The following is a 17773-nucleotide window of genomic DNA, read 5'->3' as shown; positions in this document are numbered from 1 at the left end:
GAAGTTAGAACAGCTATGGGAGGTCTTAAATTCATGGTTTGAAAGGTTTGAAGGAATGTAATTATTCTTTAAGTTGGAATTGAACAGTAACTGTGGGTGCATCCATGCCATTGTCCAGCTGTCCTCAAACATATTAAAAAGGCAAAATCTCCATGGCAATTCTGTAGGCTAAGATATGGGGTAGGACTTATTTTTGCAAATGTCTCAGGCATTTTGATGCAAGTATTCCACGGATTATAATTTGAAAGGGAAGGCTACTGCATGTAGCCAGCAGTCTGTGCACTATACTAGAACTCCTCAAACTTTAGCGTGCATGGTAGGTACTGTGTTTCTTCTTGAATTACAGATTTAGTAAGTCTGGAACAGGGCCTGCGTTTTTACGGTTCTAACAAGCTTCCAGGTGATGCAGATACTGCTAGTCCACTGTGAAGAGCAAGACATTGTCAGGGGTTGTTAAGCACATAGATTGAAGGTATCAGTGGCAAACCTGGACTAGTGAAAACTGCAGACCTGTGAAACAATTTTATTTATTTATTTATTGATTGATTCATTCATTCACAGGGCTGAGTCACATGGAAGTTCCTGGACCAGGGATCACACCCATGCCACAGCAGTGACATAAGCTGATCTTTAACCCACCGTGCTGCAAGGGTACTCCAAGATCTGTAAAAATATTTTCATAACCTTTTTATAGTCCAGGGTTTCCTTGGGCTTTCATGTTGAATTAATTTGTCAGTAAGCATACTACATTATTAAAAGAAAGTATTGATAATATATATTTGAAAAATAATTGGAGTTGAACGTTAGTCAATTTTTCCAAACTGACTTTCAGTGGTTTACCAACATTACTAAACAGTAATTCTGAGGTTCTGTGAATAAAGTACTATATTTATTTTTTAGGGCTGCCATAACAAAATACCACAGGCTGGGTGACTTCAACAACAGAAATGTATTTCCTCACAGTTCTGGAGGCTAAAAGTCGAAGGTCAAGGTGTTGGAAGGTTTGGTTTCTGCTGAAGTCTTGCCCTTTGGATTGCAGATGCCTATCTTCTTGCTGTGTCCTCACATTGCTTTTCCTCTGTGCTCACAAACCCCTGGTGTCTCTTTCTCTTATTGTAAGGACAGTAGCCTTACTGGATTAAGGCCCAATTAAGACATCATTTAACTTTAATTACCCTACAGGCTCTATCTCCAAATATAGTCACATTGCTGATTAGGCTTAAACATAGGAATTTTAGGTGAAAAAAATTCACATTCACAACATATTAGTACATATTAATAAATATGAATCTAGAATAGATTATATTTTCAACTTTTTTTCTCATTGGATCTGTAGGAGGAAAAGCTCTTAAATACAGGAACTTTAATTTTATACAGTGTTATAGGCTGAATTATGTTCCTCTCAAACATATATGGTAAAGCCTTAATTCCCCTTGCCTGAGAATGTGACTGTATTTGGAGATAAGGCTTGAAAGAGGTGATTAAGTTAAAATAAGATCTTCAGGGTGGTTTCTGATCCAACCTGACTTGTGTCCTTAAAAGAAGAGGAAATTGGACACACAAAGAGACCCTAAGGGTGTGTGCACACAGACAACCATGTTAAGAGGCAGCAGATGGGCTGCCATTTGCAAGCCAAAGAGAAAAGCCTTGGAAGAAACCTTGCCTGCTTCTGTCAACTTAATCTTGGATTTCCAGGAGTTCCCCTCGTGGCGCGGTGGTTAACGAATCTGACTAGGAACCATGAGGTTGCAGGTTCGATCAGTGGCCTTGCTCAGTGGGTTAAGGATCCAGCGTTGCCGTGAGCTGTGGTGTAGGTTGCAGGCATGGCTGGATCCCACGTTGCTGTGGCTCTGGCATAGGCCAGTGGCTATAGCTCTGATTAGACCCCCTAGCCTGGGAACCTCCATATGCTGCACAGGGAGCAGCCCTAGAAAAGGCAAAAAGACCAAAAAAAAAAAAAAAAAAAACTTGGATTTCCAGCCTCCAGGACTATGAAAAATAAACTTCTGTTGTTTGACCCAGCAGGTCTGTGGTATTTTATTATGGAGATAAACCAATAGATATTGACTATGTCTACAGGCAATAAGGGTCAGTCCAGGACTTTTTGATGAACAACATACAGATTTTGTCTTCTTTCACACTCAGTGAAGCACACTTACATGCATTTCCTTCACAGCACATGAATACAAAATTCTTAAATATCAGACCAAATAACATTAAATCTACTTAATATAAATTTTGATATCTCAAAGAGACTGAAGAACAAACCACTCAGAAAGCAATCCCAGACGTTTTTTGCCCTATAAATCCTATGGAGTTTTAAAGTCTAGTTAACTGAGAACTAAAGAGTTTTAATGGATAACAAATTTTAAGTATTCATTAAAATAAGAATGTAATTGCAATTAATTAAAGATTAGAGTGCTTCCAATGTTCAAAAATAAGCCTTACCTTTGTTTTGGGTTCTAAAATTTTTACTCCATAAATTGATATTTGCAACTCAACTTTAGGAATTTTCTGGCCTTCAGATTTCTTGATATGTCTTGCAAACTACAAATGAAAATTTATTCACAAAATAATAATTCCATTTCTAAGTAAAATGACCACAAATATATATTTGGAGTTTGTATTCAATGTTGAACTTTCATTAAGTTAATTATCACCCATTATAAAGTGTTTTTAGAAACCCCACACAGCACCTAAATATTTAGAAATCAGAGTAATCTTCCATTACTGTAATTAAAATCATATTAATTTCCAATAACTTTAAAAAACATTTTTAATGCATTTCTTCCATGATATTTAAAAAACTATATTCATACCAAACAGAAAATGAAAACTCTTTGTGGGAAAATAAGCAGAGATCAAGAAGCAGAGATTTCTTTTTCTCTGGATCTTTTGTTTGCCATAACTTCAGAGAACTTTAAGTCCACCAGTATTGGATATGTCATCTTTGCCATTTTTAAATACTTACCTTGTTTGGTGTACTCTCCTACCCAATCAAATCAATGAGTGAAAAGAGACAGACTACTACCTTCAAACTGAAGCTAGGAACTGAAGTAGTTTTCCCAGCTAAAAGACTCAGAACAAGACTCAGCCTAGAAGTAGAAATATAGTAGGTTTCTCAAAGACAAACTTTTTTCAGTGCTTTCATAGTAGTATTTATTGTTTCTTCTTATTGAGTTAGTAGGTATATATAAATGCATGTTAGATTCTGTTATAAAATCAAAAAGGAGAGTTTCCATTGTGGCTCAGTGGTAACAAATCTGACTAGTATCCTTGAGGTAGCGTTTCGATCTCTGGCCTCGCTCAGCGGGTTAAGAATTCGGCATTGCTGTGAGCTGTGGTGCAGGTTGCAAATGCAGCTTGGATCTGGCGTTACTGTGCCTGTGGCATAGCCTGGCAGCTGCAGCTCTGATTTGACCCCTAGCCTGGGAATTTCCATATGCTGCGAGTTCGGTCCTAAAAAGCAAAACAAACCAAAAAAAAAATCAAAAAGAAAATCAGAATACTCATGCACTTAGTGGATGGAGTTTCTTCCTCTCTCTCTCAGCACTGTCAGATTTAGTGGTAGAAAAATTACAGAAGCTCAGTTAAATATGAATATTAAACAATGACTATTTTCAAAAATCTTTATTTTAGAATACACATATACACTCCACACACACACACACACACACACTTATATATAACATATATATGCTATTTAGTATAAGTATGTCCCATGCAATACTTGGGACACAGTTGTACCAAAAAAATCATTCATTGTTTATCTGAAATTCAAAGTTTACCAAGTGTCTTAGTTTTATTTGGCAATGCTACTCTCTCCCCACTTTCCTTCTTTCCGTCCTCCCCTGCCTACCTTTTTTTTTTCAAGAAACAGAAAAGAACCATTGGAAAATAATTTTATTCATTCTCCCCTTGTGAGGGCTTCAAAAGTTAGTTTCTAGTATAAAATTTTTCAGCATATGGCTCACCCTAACTTGATTCAAAATAGACTATACGTAAGGCAGGGTGGGGTTTCAGTCTTCTTTTGTGTGTCATATTTATTGCATTGTGCATTTCTTTCTAATTCAGGCCAGATGTGAATACACATGGTATAGTTCAGTCCCAGAGCAGAGAGTGGCTGAAGGCCTCTTTCTCTCTTCATGGCTTTGCACTGCATGGAGAATAATGTACTTAATGCATATAAGAATGCCTTGAAGTGTCTGCCTTGTTAGCCAAGACAGAGGGGGAATGGGGGGGTCAGGGGGTGGTTCTATTTCTTTTATTTCATTTTGGATGGTATAATTTTTCAGCTTGCTGTCTGTCCTGTTCTATAAATACAGACAGCTTTTTTTCTTGGTCTTCAGCAGTCTTACATTTTGCACATAAATTTGACTAATTCATGCCAGAGGAATTTTCTTTTTCTTTTGTCTTTAAGAAACTATGTTTTGCTTCAGTAAAGATCTTTAAAAATTATCCCAGCTCCCTCCCAAAGAAAGTGGATTAATTTGTTTCTTTTCCCTTCATAATCTTCTTCCTGTATTGGTATAATCAAAACAATTTGCGGGTTTTCACATATGGAGTCTGACAAAGTAAGTCAGCTGCTTTCCATCTATGGGAACGCATCTGAACAAAGCCATTCCCATGGTTGGCTGCAGAAGCAGTCTAAGCTGGCTTCCTGGGTGCTGCTCTTTTCCAGAAACAGACAATGAGCAATAGCTCCTTTTCCACATCTGGACACCACCGTTCCTGTGACCTCTTTTACTTTCCAAAAAGTACATCACAAAACAACCACTAATATTAAACTTATCTGTTGAGTTATTTCTTTTCTGCCCGGAAAAAAAAAAAAAAAAAAAAAAAAAGGGAAGAAATAATGGAAAAAATGAACAAAGGGAGGAAGTAGGGGCTAGAAGTAGAAAAAACATGGGAGGGAGGAAGGGAAGCAAGAGAATGGGACAAAGAAAAAGAAAGGAACATAAAATACCTGGCCTACAGCTTGTGAAACCTTTTCCTCTGCTTCACATCAAGATAAAGTAATTGTGCTCAAAGAAGATTCAGAGGTCACCCAATCCAATCCTCCCATTTCAAAGGTGAGAAAGTAAGTCTCAAAGAAGTTATTTACTTGGATCATAACATGAATCTATAGCAATCAGGCCTAGAACCTAGTTCTGCTACCTACTAAATAACACTTTTCTTTTGCACAGCACATTTTCTGAGTTAGACAAAAAAAATTTCAGTTCTATTGTCATGTTTATCAAGGTTTTCACTGGTTACTGGCCTTGATTGTTGCATAGATATTGCAAAACATTTAAGCTTAAGGTTACATCTGTTCAATCTATATTTTAAACGGTTTAATATTCTCATTCCTGCCCTTATTTTTAAAATTTAAGATGACCATATTCTATAGTTTGCATGATCTACATTTCTTTTCCTACTTGGAGACCTCTCAACTGTGTTCCAGAACACTTCTAATTTACATTTTGAAGACACTTTCATTCTTACATTGTATTCTTTTTTTCTCCCTATTTATTACTGGAATGTTAATGCTAAACAGCCTTTTTGCAGTTTTATTTTCTATTTTTGCTCCACTGAATTTATCTTTTGGTCATCTAGATAGAGTGATTTAGATGACCAAAAAGCTTGAATACAATAGTCCAAAAAAAATAGTAAAAGGGGGTAAAGCCTAAGAATTTTGGAGGTTACCTGGATACAACAAACAAATAAAAACAAGCCTTTATCACCGCAAATGATGTGGAAGGATGAACTATTACTTGAAATACATAAAGTTCTTTGTAATAATATGCTACTGGTAAGTGGAATAGTTTAAAGAATACTAAAGGGAATGCAATTGAATTTTAATTATCATGATCACACAATTTCTATTCCTTTCTCGAAAGACTTTAAAAAAGTGAAATCTAACTAATTATTAATGGAATATACTTATTAGGCAATAAAATTAATGAATTAATTCTAATCCTGTTGTATGAATAAAAATAACTCACTATTAAAAACAAAATTCATTACAATAACAATGGTATTACATATGCACAAGTTAAAAGGGCTTTTAAATTACCACTTTTTGAAAAATTTGGTATTTTCTTAAATGGTAGACTAAACATGCATAAGTGGTAGAAATTGTTGAACATGACTGAGAAATGGAAAAATATGTTGTTCAGAGAATATTGAATTTCTGAAAGTAAACACTTAACAAAATTATATTTATGAAAACTTTATAAATTCTCCACAAAATTATAGAAAAATAGTACTCAATAAAATAAATCAAAGTTTAAAATTCTTCTTGGAAAACAGTTAAGCATCATTAAACACAGAAGGATTAAAAATACATTACTGAAAATCTTGGAAGGTTTCTAACATCCTGTATTAGCCTTAAATTTTGAATTTTTCTTTAATGTCAGAAGCCAATATATTAACATTGCAAACTTTAAAAAAATTATTAAATATAAATATAATGTTACCTTATGTGGCAAATAAAATTACTGAACCATAGTGAATTTAAAAAGTAATCAGGAAACATATGTTTAAGAAAAATAAGCAGGAAATTAAAATGGGGGATGTGTCAAAACTGAATTAATAAGCAAATTTCTTTCTTTTTTTTTTAAGTAGAGCCATAGCACCATCTTCTGGCCATTTCTTCATGACAACAGAATTAAAGAGGAGCCAGGGACTAAACTCTTAAATGTAAATACTTTTGTATACTCTTGAATTGTAGTATCTAACCTTTGACACAAAGAAACCAGAAAATATTAAAATAAAAAGGCTTGTTTTCTTCATTTTCATTGGTTTATGAATCATTATCCTTAGATATACTTTCCTGATCTATAAAATTTTTGCAATCAACAGAGTACACACTGCTTATCAGATTAAGTATTCTGGAAGATACCTGAAAGACAAAAGCTGTTATCAACTGAGTATACATTTTTAAGCTATGCTGCATGACTTTTATTTATTTTTTTTATGACTTTTATCTTATTGAGTCACATACCCTTATTAATAGAGCACACTTCCAAATACGAAACTATGTAAGAATTACATATAAAGTCTCACAAGAAATATACGAAAACTAGCCATTGTTTGGAAAGCATATCATCTGGAATATCTCTTTATATTTTATATAGTCATTATGTAATTGAATCCTTTTCGGTTTGGATTTAGATTTAATGAATAAAGAACCTTCTAGGTACACAGAAATATTAAGTGTAAATATCATTACTCTTTTATAAAACACTCTAATTGTAGTCAGGTTGGAATCATGGCCAGAATGTGCAACATTTTGAATATTTAAATAGAATCTTCCAAACATTGTCCATAAATTTTGAGACCTTTTAAATCCTCTATTAGTGCTTAAAATTATTTGCCAAACAAGTGCAAGCATGACTTATTGCCTAATGAAAGAAATGGTTAGGCTAGTCCTCTTTTTTTCCAAATGGGTGTGATACCATTTTGAGACCTTTTAGTACATTTACTTAAAAATAAGTAAAACATAAAATATATAAATTATTTTTAAAATATTAAAAATTAGGTAAAATTAGATAAAATATTTACATAAAAAATAGATACAAAAATTACCTACTTTTATTTCTTTGTCCAGAAAATAAGCCAACCCACATGAATTTTTTCTCAATTTAAACACTCAGTAAATTCCAGTTGGTAAACATTCTCAAAGCAAAGTAATACTTTTTAGTGTCTATGACTTTGCCTGGCACCATTCCTCCTATACAATAATTGCTAGGCACAGTCCTACTATGGAATAATTAGATGATCCCTAACTGAATAGTTAGAGAAAGGCTGTTTCTCAAAATTTTTGATAGCAGCCACAGAGAATAACAATAAACTGTGTTAATAAATATTGCTATGTTAAATTTTCCTACTGAGATAAACATTAGAATTCCATTGAAGGAGTTTTTCAAATCTTAATATCTCAGTGGGAACAATGTCTTTTGGGATGGAATGCAATCAGAAAAAAATGTAAAGGATGTGTGGCAGCTTTCATAAGATTTTCTCAGGAAACTTGGTAATAATATGTGGAGTTGCTTTAAATGTCCTTTTTTGTCCTTAGTCTCACAAGTTCCTCATATCTGCTCATGGACATGGCCAGATCCTTGTGCAGTTGTCCGCTGGGACATCCTTAACATACAACGTCACTGCAAAACTCTGCTTTGGAATTACCTCTAGCTCTATACTTTCAATTGGTAGATATGATATTCTAAATATTAGAGACAGTTCTGTCATTATTGGGTTTTGAGTTAGAGCATGAGTCCAAATTATCCAAGCAAAGTAAAGGCAAGCTACTAAATGACACTTGGGAAATACTGCTGTTACATTTTTTTGTTGAGTATGGAACTTATACCTTAAAAAAATACAAAGAGTGTGTGCCACATTCAGAGAAGTAATCAAAGTTGAATACACTAGACATTTATTTGGAGGGCTTGACCTACCTTTAGTTTCCTTACAGCATCTCTCACAACTTCTGTTCCTTTGGGCTGCTCCACTTCTGTGCTTCCAAGAAACTGAAAATGGTCATTTGTGAGACATGCTTTACTATATCATACATTATTAAATCATTTTGATATACAACATGGAATAACAGAATGATGTGATACTAATGTAAATTGAGGTCCTAAAAAAGTTATTAATTTACATTCTTTTATATTATATGAAAATGTGAATATATTAATCACACACAGGAGTTCCCACTGTGCTCGGCTGTAACGAACTTGGCTAGTATCCACGAGGATGCGGGTTCAATCCCTGGCCTTGCTCAATCATTAAGGATCCCACCTTGCTTCGAGCTGTGAAAAAGACTCTGCATAGGTTGCAGACACAACTTGGATCTGGTGTTGCTGTGGCTGTGGTGTAGGCCGGCGGCAGCTGCAGCTCTGATTAGACCCCTAGCCTGGGAACTTCCATATGCTGCAGGTATAGCCCTAAAAAGCAAAACAAAACAAAACAAAACAAAAAAAACACATACAATTCCTATTAATCAAAGTTTTTTTAAAACATACTTTTCCTGGAGTTCCCATCAGGGTGCAGCAGAAACGAATCTAACTAGGAACCCCTGGCTTTGCTCAGTGGGTTAAAGATCCAGTGTTGCCGTGAGCTGTGGTGTAGATTGCAGATGCGGCTCAGATCTGGTGTTGCTGTGGCATAGGCCAGTGGCTATAGCTCCGATTGGACCCCTAGCCTAGGAACCTCCATATGCCATGGGTGAGGGGCTAAAAAGCAAAACAAACAAACAAACAAAAAAAAAAAAAACCCCGTACTTTTCCTAAGTATTTTACTTGTAGCTTTTTACTGGGTTCAAAGGAATAAGGATGATCTCAAATTTAAAACTGAAAACATATTAATTGAAAATTGTTCTCTGAAAATTTAAAGCATATAAATTTTTATGTTATTTAATTGTCAATAGTATATTTTGAGATATTAATGTGGTTTAATACAATTTACAATGTCTTTGTTTTCCAATTAGGACATTCATATAACATGTAAAATTTAAAAATACACACTTTTTTTTAACACCCGGTATATATCACCCACTAAAGCTATAAGCTAAAGAACATTAAAAAAATAAAACACACATGCTCTATAATTTTATTGTTTTAAAATATCATTGGAGGTTTTTAGTGTAATGAAATGTTTATGACCAATTAGAACTGAAATACAGATATTTTATTTTATGGAATATTCCTATATAAATAGCAAATAATCATTAAATTCACTAGGCATATATAATTTCCCAAAGACTTTTTTTCTTGTCACATACTACCAATTATGACACCAAAGTGAGTCATGAATTCATCACTTCTTATATAAATAGATATATGCATGAATATGTATTTGTATACACTTTGCATCAAATAATTGAGTAGAGTCTTTTTTATGTGTTAACTCACAAAACGGAAGAGAGCAAAATAGTAATGTCAGGGTATCTTTTTAAAATCGCATTTTATTCCTTCTTGCATTCTTGAAAAACTAACAATGACAACTAAAGAAATTAGAGTTGTTTTTCAAAATGGGCTCTCTATAGTCGGTTAAAACGAACAACGTAGATTCTTTGGTCTAATAAGGGTAGGGCTAGGGAGTTCTATTTCTAAAAGCATCACAGGTGATTCCTGGTACTAAAGTCTAAGGTACAGACTGAGAAAATAGTAAGAGGTCAGGAGAATAGTGGAAGGTAGATAGAAATGGTGAGCTGGAAATACAGGCGATAACGCTGATCCCTTTCCGATGACCTCATGGAGAGAGAGTGAAGCCCAGAAGCATTAAGGCCAAAAAGATTCAGTCTTAAGATTTGATAAGGTACAACAGCTTCTTTTTGTTATATGTGCAAACTATGCCAAAACAACTGCTACCTCGTCTAGATGTAATATATCATTAGGCACTGGTTTGCCCCACTGTGACCTTAAGTTGGTTACCAGGCTTGCAAAAAAAGACCAAAATAAATGGAGAAATTCTCAGCTTTTAGACACTGAAAAACTGCTACTAAGATATAAGAGATGCTAAATCAATTCCTGACACCAATGGACCCATTACATTTCTTCTGTTTCAGGTCAAAGTATTCAACTTTGGCTGCATTATACAATCACATGGGAGCTTTAAACTTAGACCAGTGCCTGGGACTCTGGTTTAATTAGTCTGGGGAGGAGCCAGGGCATCTGTGTATTTTAAACCTCCCCAGATGATTTTAACATGCCACCAGATTTGAAAAGCACTGCTTCAGATCATCCAGAAAGGATAAAGGGTTCAAGTGACAGAAGGAGAGCTAACACAATAGACACTATTTAGTTCTGAGTAAATCCATGGAGCAAACTCCTGTTCTCAATGTCCTGAATTTATCATATCACGGAGAATTTCCCCATTGGTGGGTGGTCTAGTGTTAGTGGTACAGGGAGGCAAAAGCAGACCCTATACTGATAAGTGATTCTTGAACTACAAGAAAGAAGTATGTGATCTGTTGATAACAGACTGTAAAAGTTACTGGAAATATTTGTGGAAAGATATTCGTACATTGGCAGTAATGTCATGAGTCATTAGTGTTACATGTAAATAGGCCCATATGGGAAAATTATGGAAGAGCTCCAAGAACATTCTAAATGAATCAACTTCTTGTAGTGCTCCAGGAACTTTTAATGCGTTTCTTTCACACTGGCTTTAATTAAACTGTCTGAAAATAAAGCACAGGGAGAAGCCTTGAATGATGGTAAGAACTAAACTAAAAAGATATCTAATATGGACTTTGCCACCTAGATGTTCTATGTCCTGTTGGATGAATTGAATGGAAATACTTTAAAAAACTGAGGAGCAGATTATTCCTTATAATATTTCCTGCATTTTTAAGTTATAAAGGTCATGATACTTGGATTAAAAAGTTCATATTTTTATGCCTTCCATGTCTGTATAAAGTATCTGCAAGACTCTTGAGTCTGATGCAGCATGCTGGAATAAACTCTAGGCTTAGAATCTGAAGATGTTAAGAAAGTCACAATCTCTGCCTTACTTGACTCTTAAAAAATAAAGATAAGATTATTCTTCTCCCTTATAAAATTGCTCTGCAGAGTAATTATAATAAGAGATGAGAAAAAAAAATCCTGTAAACTGCAAAGTGCTTTAAAATTATGAGGGAATGCCACTGTTTTATGTAATGACTGTTTCGGGAAGACACTAGAATTTAGTGGATACTGGTGGTGCCTGCTCAGCTTTCCTTGGACCCTCTTTATCACCGCTGGGGCACATCTTCCAGCTTCCCCAGGCTTTGCTGGTAATGGCTCACACCCAAGACTTCAGAGGATTTCCCTTTAGGCAATGAGATAACCTTGCCAGTCTTGAGAGCTAGAAATGCCTGGAAGTTTTTTTGCTTCCCTCCATATCAACATTCCTGAGCCAATGACTGGTGTGGAAGCACAGAGGCCTGGTCCTTTGCTTGAAAGTGGGGTAAACTCTAAGGCATAATATCATGATGCAGAGCTTCCCTTAGAATCAGGCTGAGGCTGGGGCTTTCTTCCCCTGCTCTGTCCTGCTTGTTGCTCCTGGGGGCACTCCCTCAACAAATCACTTGCCCCTAAATCTTAGTCTCTGGGTGTAATTCTGGGAGAAACTGGCTTAACACGCTGTTAAACGCTTAAACACTTCCACTCAGGGACATATAATCTAGTATACAAAACTTACAAACACTGAAATACTCTTGTCGTAAGTGCTCTCGAAAGGCTTGTACCCAGTACAGGTTAGTCGTAGGACTTTAGTTTTCATTTTTTCCCACTCTGCCTGGGGCCCAAAGAGTGAAAGAAAAAATGGAAATGAATCAAGCCATGGCCAAGGGATTAATTCATCCCATCCCAACAGAGCTGTTAACTAGCTGGAAAAACACGGCCAGGGGAGTTGTGGAAATGCTCAGCCTGACTAAGAGCAGAGGCGAAGCATCCCACTGAAACAAAGAAAAAGAGCCAATGTCCACATGCAGAATTGAACACCCACTGGACCACTTTCCCAGCCTGTCTCCCAGAAGACTGGCTGTTAGCCCTCTAAGCCCCTAAAGACCAGGATTCTTCCCTAGGGCAAGTGCCTCCCCTCAAAGGACAATGCTTGCTGACCGCTGGGGTTTCTACATGAAATATATGGGCCACCTGAGCTGCTGCTACCAGCTGACAAGCCCAGGTACACAGAATTGCTAGCAAGCTTTTGAGTCAGGCTTCAACAGCAAAATGTATCACATATGTGTGTATACTTGAGGAAAGCTACTCACACAAAAAAAATAGGGAGAAAAACAAAGAAACAGGAACACAGTAGAGCAGGAAGGAATCAGAGAGAAAGCAGGGACAAAAAAAAGATGACTAAAAATCCAAAGTCAATATAAATATATTTCATCCATGATAAAAACAGGATAATATAAAAAGCAGTATTTAGAGAACAACAAAGAACTCACCGAGATTAAAAATATGATGCAGGCAACTTAAAAAGTAAAAAGGATATTAGAAGATAAAGTTGAGGAAATTCACCAGGAAGTAATTATTGGGTCCTTACTATTTATCAAGTACTATTTTAGGAATTGGGGATACAGCAGAAAAGGAAACAAAGCAAACTGCCTGCCCTTACAGATGTTACACCTTAGTGGAGGGAGCCAAACACAAGCAATGTTATATAAATAAGTGAATTATATATTACTTGAGAGAGAGAAAGAAGGAAGAGAGGAACAGAAGTGCAAAGCATGTGAGTGCATCTGTGAGTTAGGCCATTTCAAACAGGATGGGTGGAGACCTCACTGATAAAGTGAAGTGTAAACCAACCAAAAAGGCAGTGATGCATCTAGATGCATGAGGGAAGGCAAGTCAGGTCAAGGGAACAGAAAATGCAAAAGCCAGATACTTTAAAAGAAGATTAAAAATATAACTATTAGAGAATTGGTCTAGGACAGCATTTTTCAAAATTTGGTCCCTGGAATAGTACTATCAGCATTATCTGAGAAGTTGTTATAAATAACAAATTCTACTGAATCAGAAAACTCTGGGGAGGGTCCAGCAATCTATTTTAATATCTTCTCCTGGAAATTCTGATGCAAGCTTCAATGTGAAAACCACTGTTCTAGGAGATCCAACATCCAAGCCAGATAGAGTTCTAGAAATAGGGAACTATAAAAACTGAAGGAAGAAAATTATGTAGCACCTTTCCAGAAACAAAGATATGAAATTTCAGGCTAAAGGGCTCAAGATTACACCATTGTAATGAGTGAAAACATATAGACAAGCACAAGATATTAAGCTCATCATTAACACACTAAAGATAGAGAAAAGCCCACGAAAGATCCCAGAGAGAAACAGAAAAAAACACACAGGACCAGGAATATGAATGACATCAGACTTTGTGTCAGCCACAATGGAAGAAAAATAACTTCAAATTCTAAGGAAGAAAAGATTTAGAGCCAAGTTTACGGATTACGAAGAGAGAAAAAATACACACAGAGATGTGGAAGGGACTGAAAATTTAAACTCCCATGCCCTGGTTCTCTGTCACAAAAGTGGGGAGTGCATAAAATAAAGCAGAAGAAGCAATGGAACCCAGGAAACAGGGAGGAATGACAGAGGGTGTAGATAACCACTGCAAGTATGACAAGTCAAGGCATAGCAGTGGAGCAGGTTATCCAAGAATAAAGAAGAAAACAATGAGTTGCAAATGGTTGCTTCAGTGAGTGACAGCTGGGAGAAGAGCTGGGGGATGTTTTGCTTTTTCTTTCTAAGCCTCGGGGAGATATGACTGTTTAAAATGGACATGGACGAAGGTGGAGTTCCTGTCATGGCTCAGCGGAAACAAATCTGACTAGTATCCATGAGGATGCAGATTTGATCCCCGGCCTCGCTCAGTGGGTTAAGAATCCGCCTTGCCTGAGCTGTGGTGTGGATCACAGATATGGCTTGGATCTGGTGTTGCTGTGGCAATGGCATAGGCCGGCAGCTACAGCTCTGATTCAACCCCTAGCCTGGAAATCTCCATGTGTCACAGGTGTGGCCCTAAAAAGAAAAAAAAAAAAAAAAAAAGGATGATGAAATAGAAAATAAATTAAGCCCCCAAATGGTAACAAGTTGATATTGGACATGTGCATTTATTCCTTAAAAAAAAAAACCCAAAACACTGAGTATTTACGAGTCAAGCATTTACTAAGTGCTGAGTGTAAAACAAGGGGAAAATGTTACTGTTCTAGTGGAGTTTATGTCCTAGTGAGCATACCTGTGTCTTGTACATATGTGTGTATCTGTCTGTCTATGTATGTATGTATGTATCTATCCATTCATCTTTATTTCTATGTTCATGTCTAGATCACAGATATATCTTAGATGGCATAAGTTAAAATAACATAAATAATAGCATAGACTTTGCAAAGTGTAATATTTAAGACTGCGTGATCAGGAAAGTCTTCTCTAAAAAGGTGATGGTTTATTTTTTGTTTTTTTTTTAATTTTTTTCCATTATAGCTGGACATGGAGAAAGGTGATGTTTTAATAGAGACTTGAATGAAAGGAAGAAATGAAACATGTACTCAAACATATTGAGTTCAAATTCCCCTGGTGAGTCAGCTAGGGAAGCAGATTCAACAGTAGCGTATTTCAAGTGAAGCTTAGGAAAGCAGAATTCTGGGTAGAAGGTGTGGGTTAGGGAGACCTTGGCACTGAGGTCTCAGTGGAAGGGCTGAGGAGTGCCAGAATCATGGGGACCCCATGTAGCTGCCATGTTGCAGAGGGAGATGAAAGAGAATAATGCCGCAAACAATAATGTTTAATGTTCAGGAAAATAAAGAAAGTTAGATCCTTAATATTAGTTGAGAAGTAAAATATTATCTGCTGTATCACTAAACAAAGGCTGTCACAGTCATCATTCATTGATTGAAGCCACCTTTGAGCAGATGAACCCTGAAGGAACTCAGGAAGGAAACAAAGAATACCTGCATCAGACTTGCAGCCACTCCCGGACAGTGCACCCTGAAGAAATTCAGGATGTGAAAACATAGGATACTGGCCCGAGATAACTGAGGTGCATATCAAAGGAAAGATTTCAGCGAGCCCAGACCTTGCATGTTCTCATACAGAAAAGCAAAAGTGCTAAATTCCTTGAGAGATCTAGATGTCTTCTGTTAACAGCAATCTTTTATTCCTACTGGCTGCCCTTTGTTACAAAACTCCTATATGTTCTAGCTCCCCACCTTGCTTCCTCTGAGCAGTTTTCTCAGTTTTTTTGTTTTTTGTCTTTTCTAGGGCCGCACCCGCGGCATGGGGAGGTTCCCAGGCTAGGGGTCTAATTGGAGCGGTAGATGCCAGCCTTCTCCAGAACCACAGCAATGCCAGATCCAAGCCACGTCTGTGACCAACACTACAGCTCACGGCAACGCCAGATCCTTAACCCATTGAGCAAGGCCAGGGATCAAACCCACAACCTCATGGTTCCTAGTCAGATTCGTTAACCACTGAGCCACGACGGGAACTCCTCTCACAGTTACTTTAGATGATGCCTCCCGTTTTGCCCCAAATAAAACATAACTCTCAACTTTTAGGAAAAGTCCACAAATAATTAGGATTTTCAGATTAGCAAATAAAATTATAGGATGCTGCTGGTGGTGGGAGTGTAAAATGTGACAGCCACTCTGGACGACAGTTTGGTAGTTTCTCTGAAATCTAAACATGCCCTTATCATAAGATACAGTGACTACACTTTTTGGTATTTATCCCAAAGAGAGGAAAACTTATATTCCTGCAAATATTTTTGTGAATGTTGTTTACAACAGATCTATTTGTAATAGTCAAATGTCAGAAACAGCCCAAATGTTCTTCAGTGAGTAAATGGTTAAACCAACTGTGGTACATCCATCCCATGGAACACTACTCAGCAATACAAATGAATGAATTATTGTTATACACACAACCTGGATGGATATTAAGGGAAGTATGCTGAATAAAAGATAATCGATTTAAAATTTTTTTCTTTTCTACTTTGGATTTAATCAAAATAAAAAACATAGGAAAAAAATTATATTCTCTTAGAACACAGGACATTGGTATTGGTAATACAAAACTAAGCAAAAAATAATTGCTTTTATGTTTTTGGCAACTTTATGTCTTAGCTCCTCCATGTGGTAGAAAATAATGATGAGAAAGAGTATAACATATAAGACTGTTTTGCTTTGTACATGCAGCAACTGCAAGCGCAATTTTTCAGTGTGGCAAAAGAGCGAAAGAAAGTTATGTGTTCCATGGCTAGTGATAACGCTGAGTGCTATTTCCCTTACTCTAAGTATTCCAGATTTTATCAATTATTTTTCTTTATGGTATCAAATACAAAACATTCTTTTCAACACATTTTTTTATGTGATCAGGCACTAGACTTCACATAAGTACAAGTGTGTATCTTGTGTGCCTGTGCTTTGAAATTTACAATAAATTTTTCCTGTTTACTCATGTATATTTTAATAGTGATGTAGGTTCACTATAGAAAGTTTAGAAACTACAGAAAAAAGTATCAAGGAAAATAAGCATCAATTTATTTTTCATAATCAAAGGTAAATTATCATTGAAAATTTAATATATATACTAAATTTACTACAATAAAACTAATCAGCCAATGCCGGTACTCGGCAACCCTACAAAAACAAACAAAACCTCTTAATTGACTGTATGTGATTGATTCACTTATTGGGCATTATTATGTGTGTATATACTTAAATTTTGGCTACTAGTTAAATTATAAATAGGATTGAAGATTATAGAGTTCCCTCTGTAGCTCAGTGGGTTAAGAATCCAACTGCAACAGCTAGGGTCACTGCATAGGCATGGATTAGATTCCGGGTTAAAGGATCCACAGCTGTGGTGTAGGTAGCTGCATCTTGGATTTGATTCCTGACCTGGGAACTTCCATATTCCATGGGTATAGCCATTAAAAAAAAAAAAAAAAAAAAAAAAAAGAACAGTTGAAGCTTAAAACACTGACTATGACTTCTAAATAATATGAACAGATGAGAAAGCTATAAAACACCAAGGGGACATTTAAAATATATTAATTTGTGAAAAATGATAGTGATCTAAAAATGTATTGTGTATTCTTAGTTTACATATTGAAAGGTATAACAAAATAGAATATATTTTCCACAGATTTTACAAACTACAGAATACCTTTGGAAAACAGTCAATAAAAACCTTGACAAATACAGAGCAATTAAAAAAATTTTTCCCTACCCCCAAGAGCAAATTTTTTATAGTATAAAGCTAACTACATATGCCACGCCAATATGCCAACCTAT

General features: G+C 36.0%; 2 protein-coding genes across 51 annotated transcripts in view; both read right to left on the bottom strand.

The window, feature by feature from the left end:
- Positions 1-17773, bottom strand: part of GULP1 (GULP PTB domain containing engulfment adaptor 1) — a 263558-nt gene that overhangs the window by 44177 nt on the left and 201608 nt on the right. For all 50 annotated transcript variants that reach the window (XM_021075367.2, XM_084999167.1, XM_084999162.1 and 47 more), the window contains 2 exons: positions 8439-8510; positions 2449-2547 (listed from right to left, as the gene is read on the bottom strand). In XM_021075367.2, coding sequence (XP_020931026.1) covers positions 2449-2547; positions 8439-8510 — 171 coding nt within the window. The remainder of the gene's footprint in view (positions 1-2448; positions 2548-8438; positions 8511-17773) is intronic.
- Positions 1-17773, bottom strand: part of COL3A1 (collagen type III alpha 1 chain) — a 528757-nt gene that overhangs the window by 387671 nt on the left and 123313 nt on the right. The window lies entirely within an intron of this gene.

This window comes from Sus scrofa, chromosome 15 (assembly GCF_054392235.1).
Source record: "Sus scrofa isolate SSC_HxYL_T2T_F1_AM1 chromosome 15, Sscrofa_HxYL_maternal_Yorkshire_Landrace_v2.0, whole genome shotgun sequence".
NCBI classification, from domain to species: Eukaryota; Metazoa; Chordata; class Mammalia; order Artiodactyla; family Suidae; genus Sus; species Sus scrofa.
The sequence above is the reverse complement of the archived record's forward strand: the minus strand, read 5'-3'. Positions and strand labels throughout refer to the sequence as shown.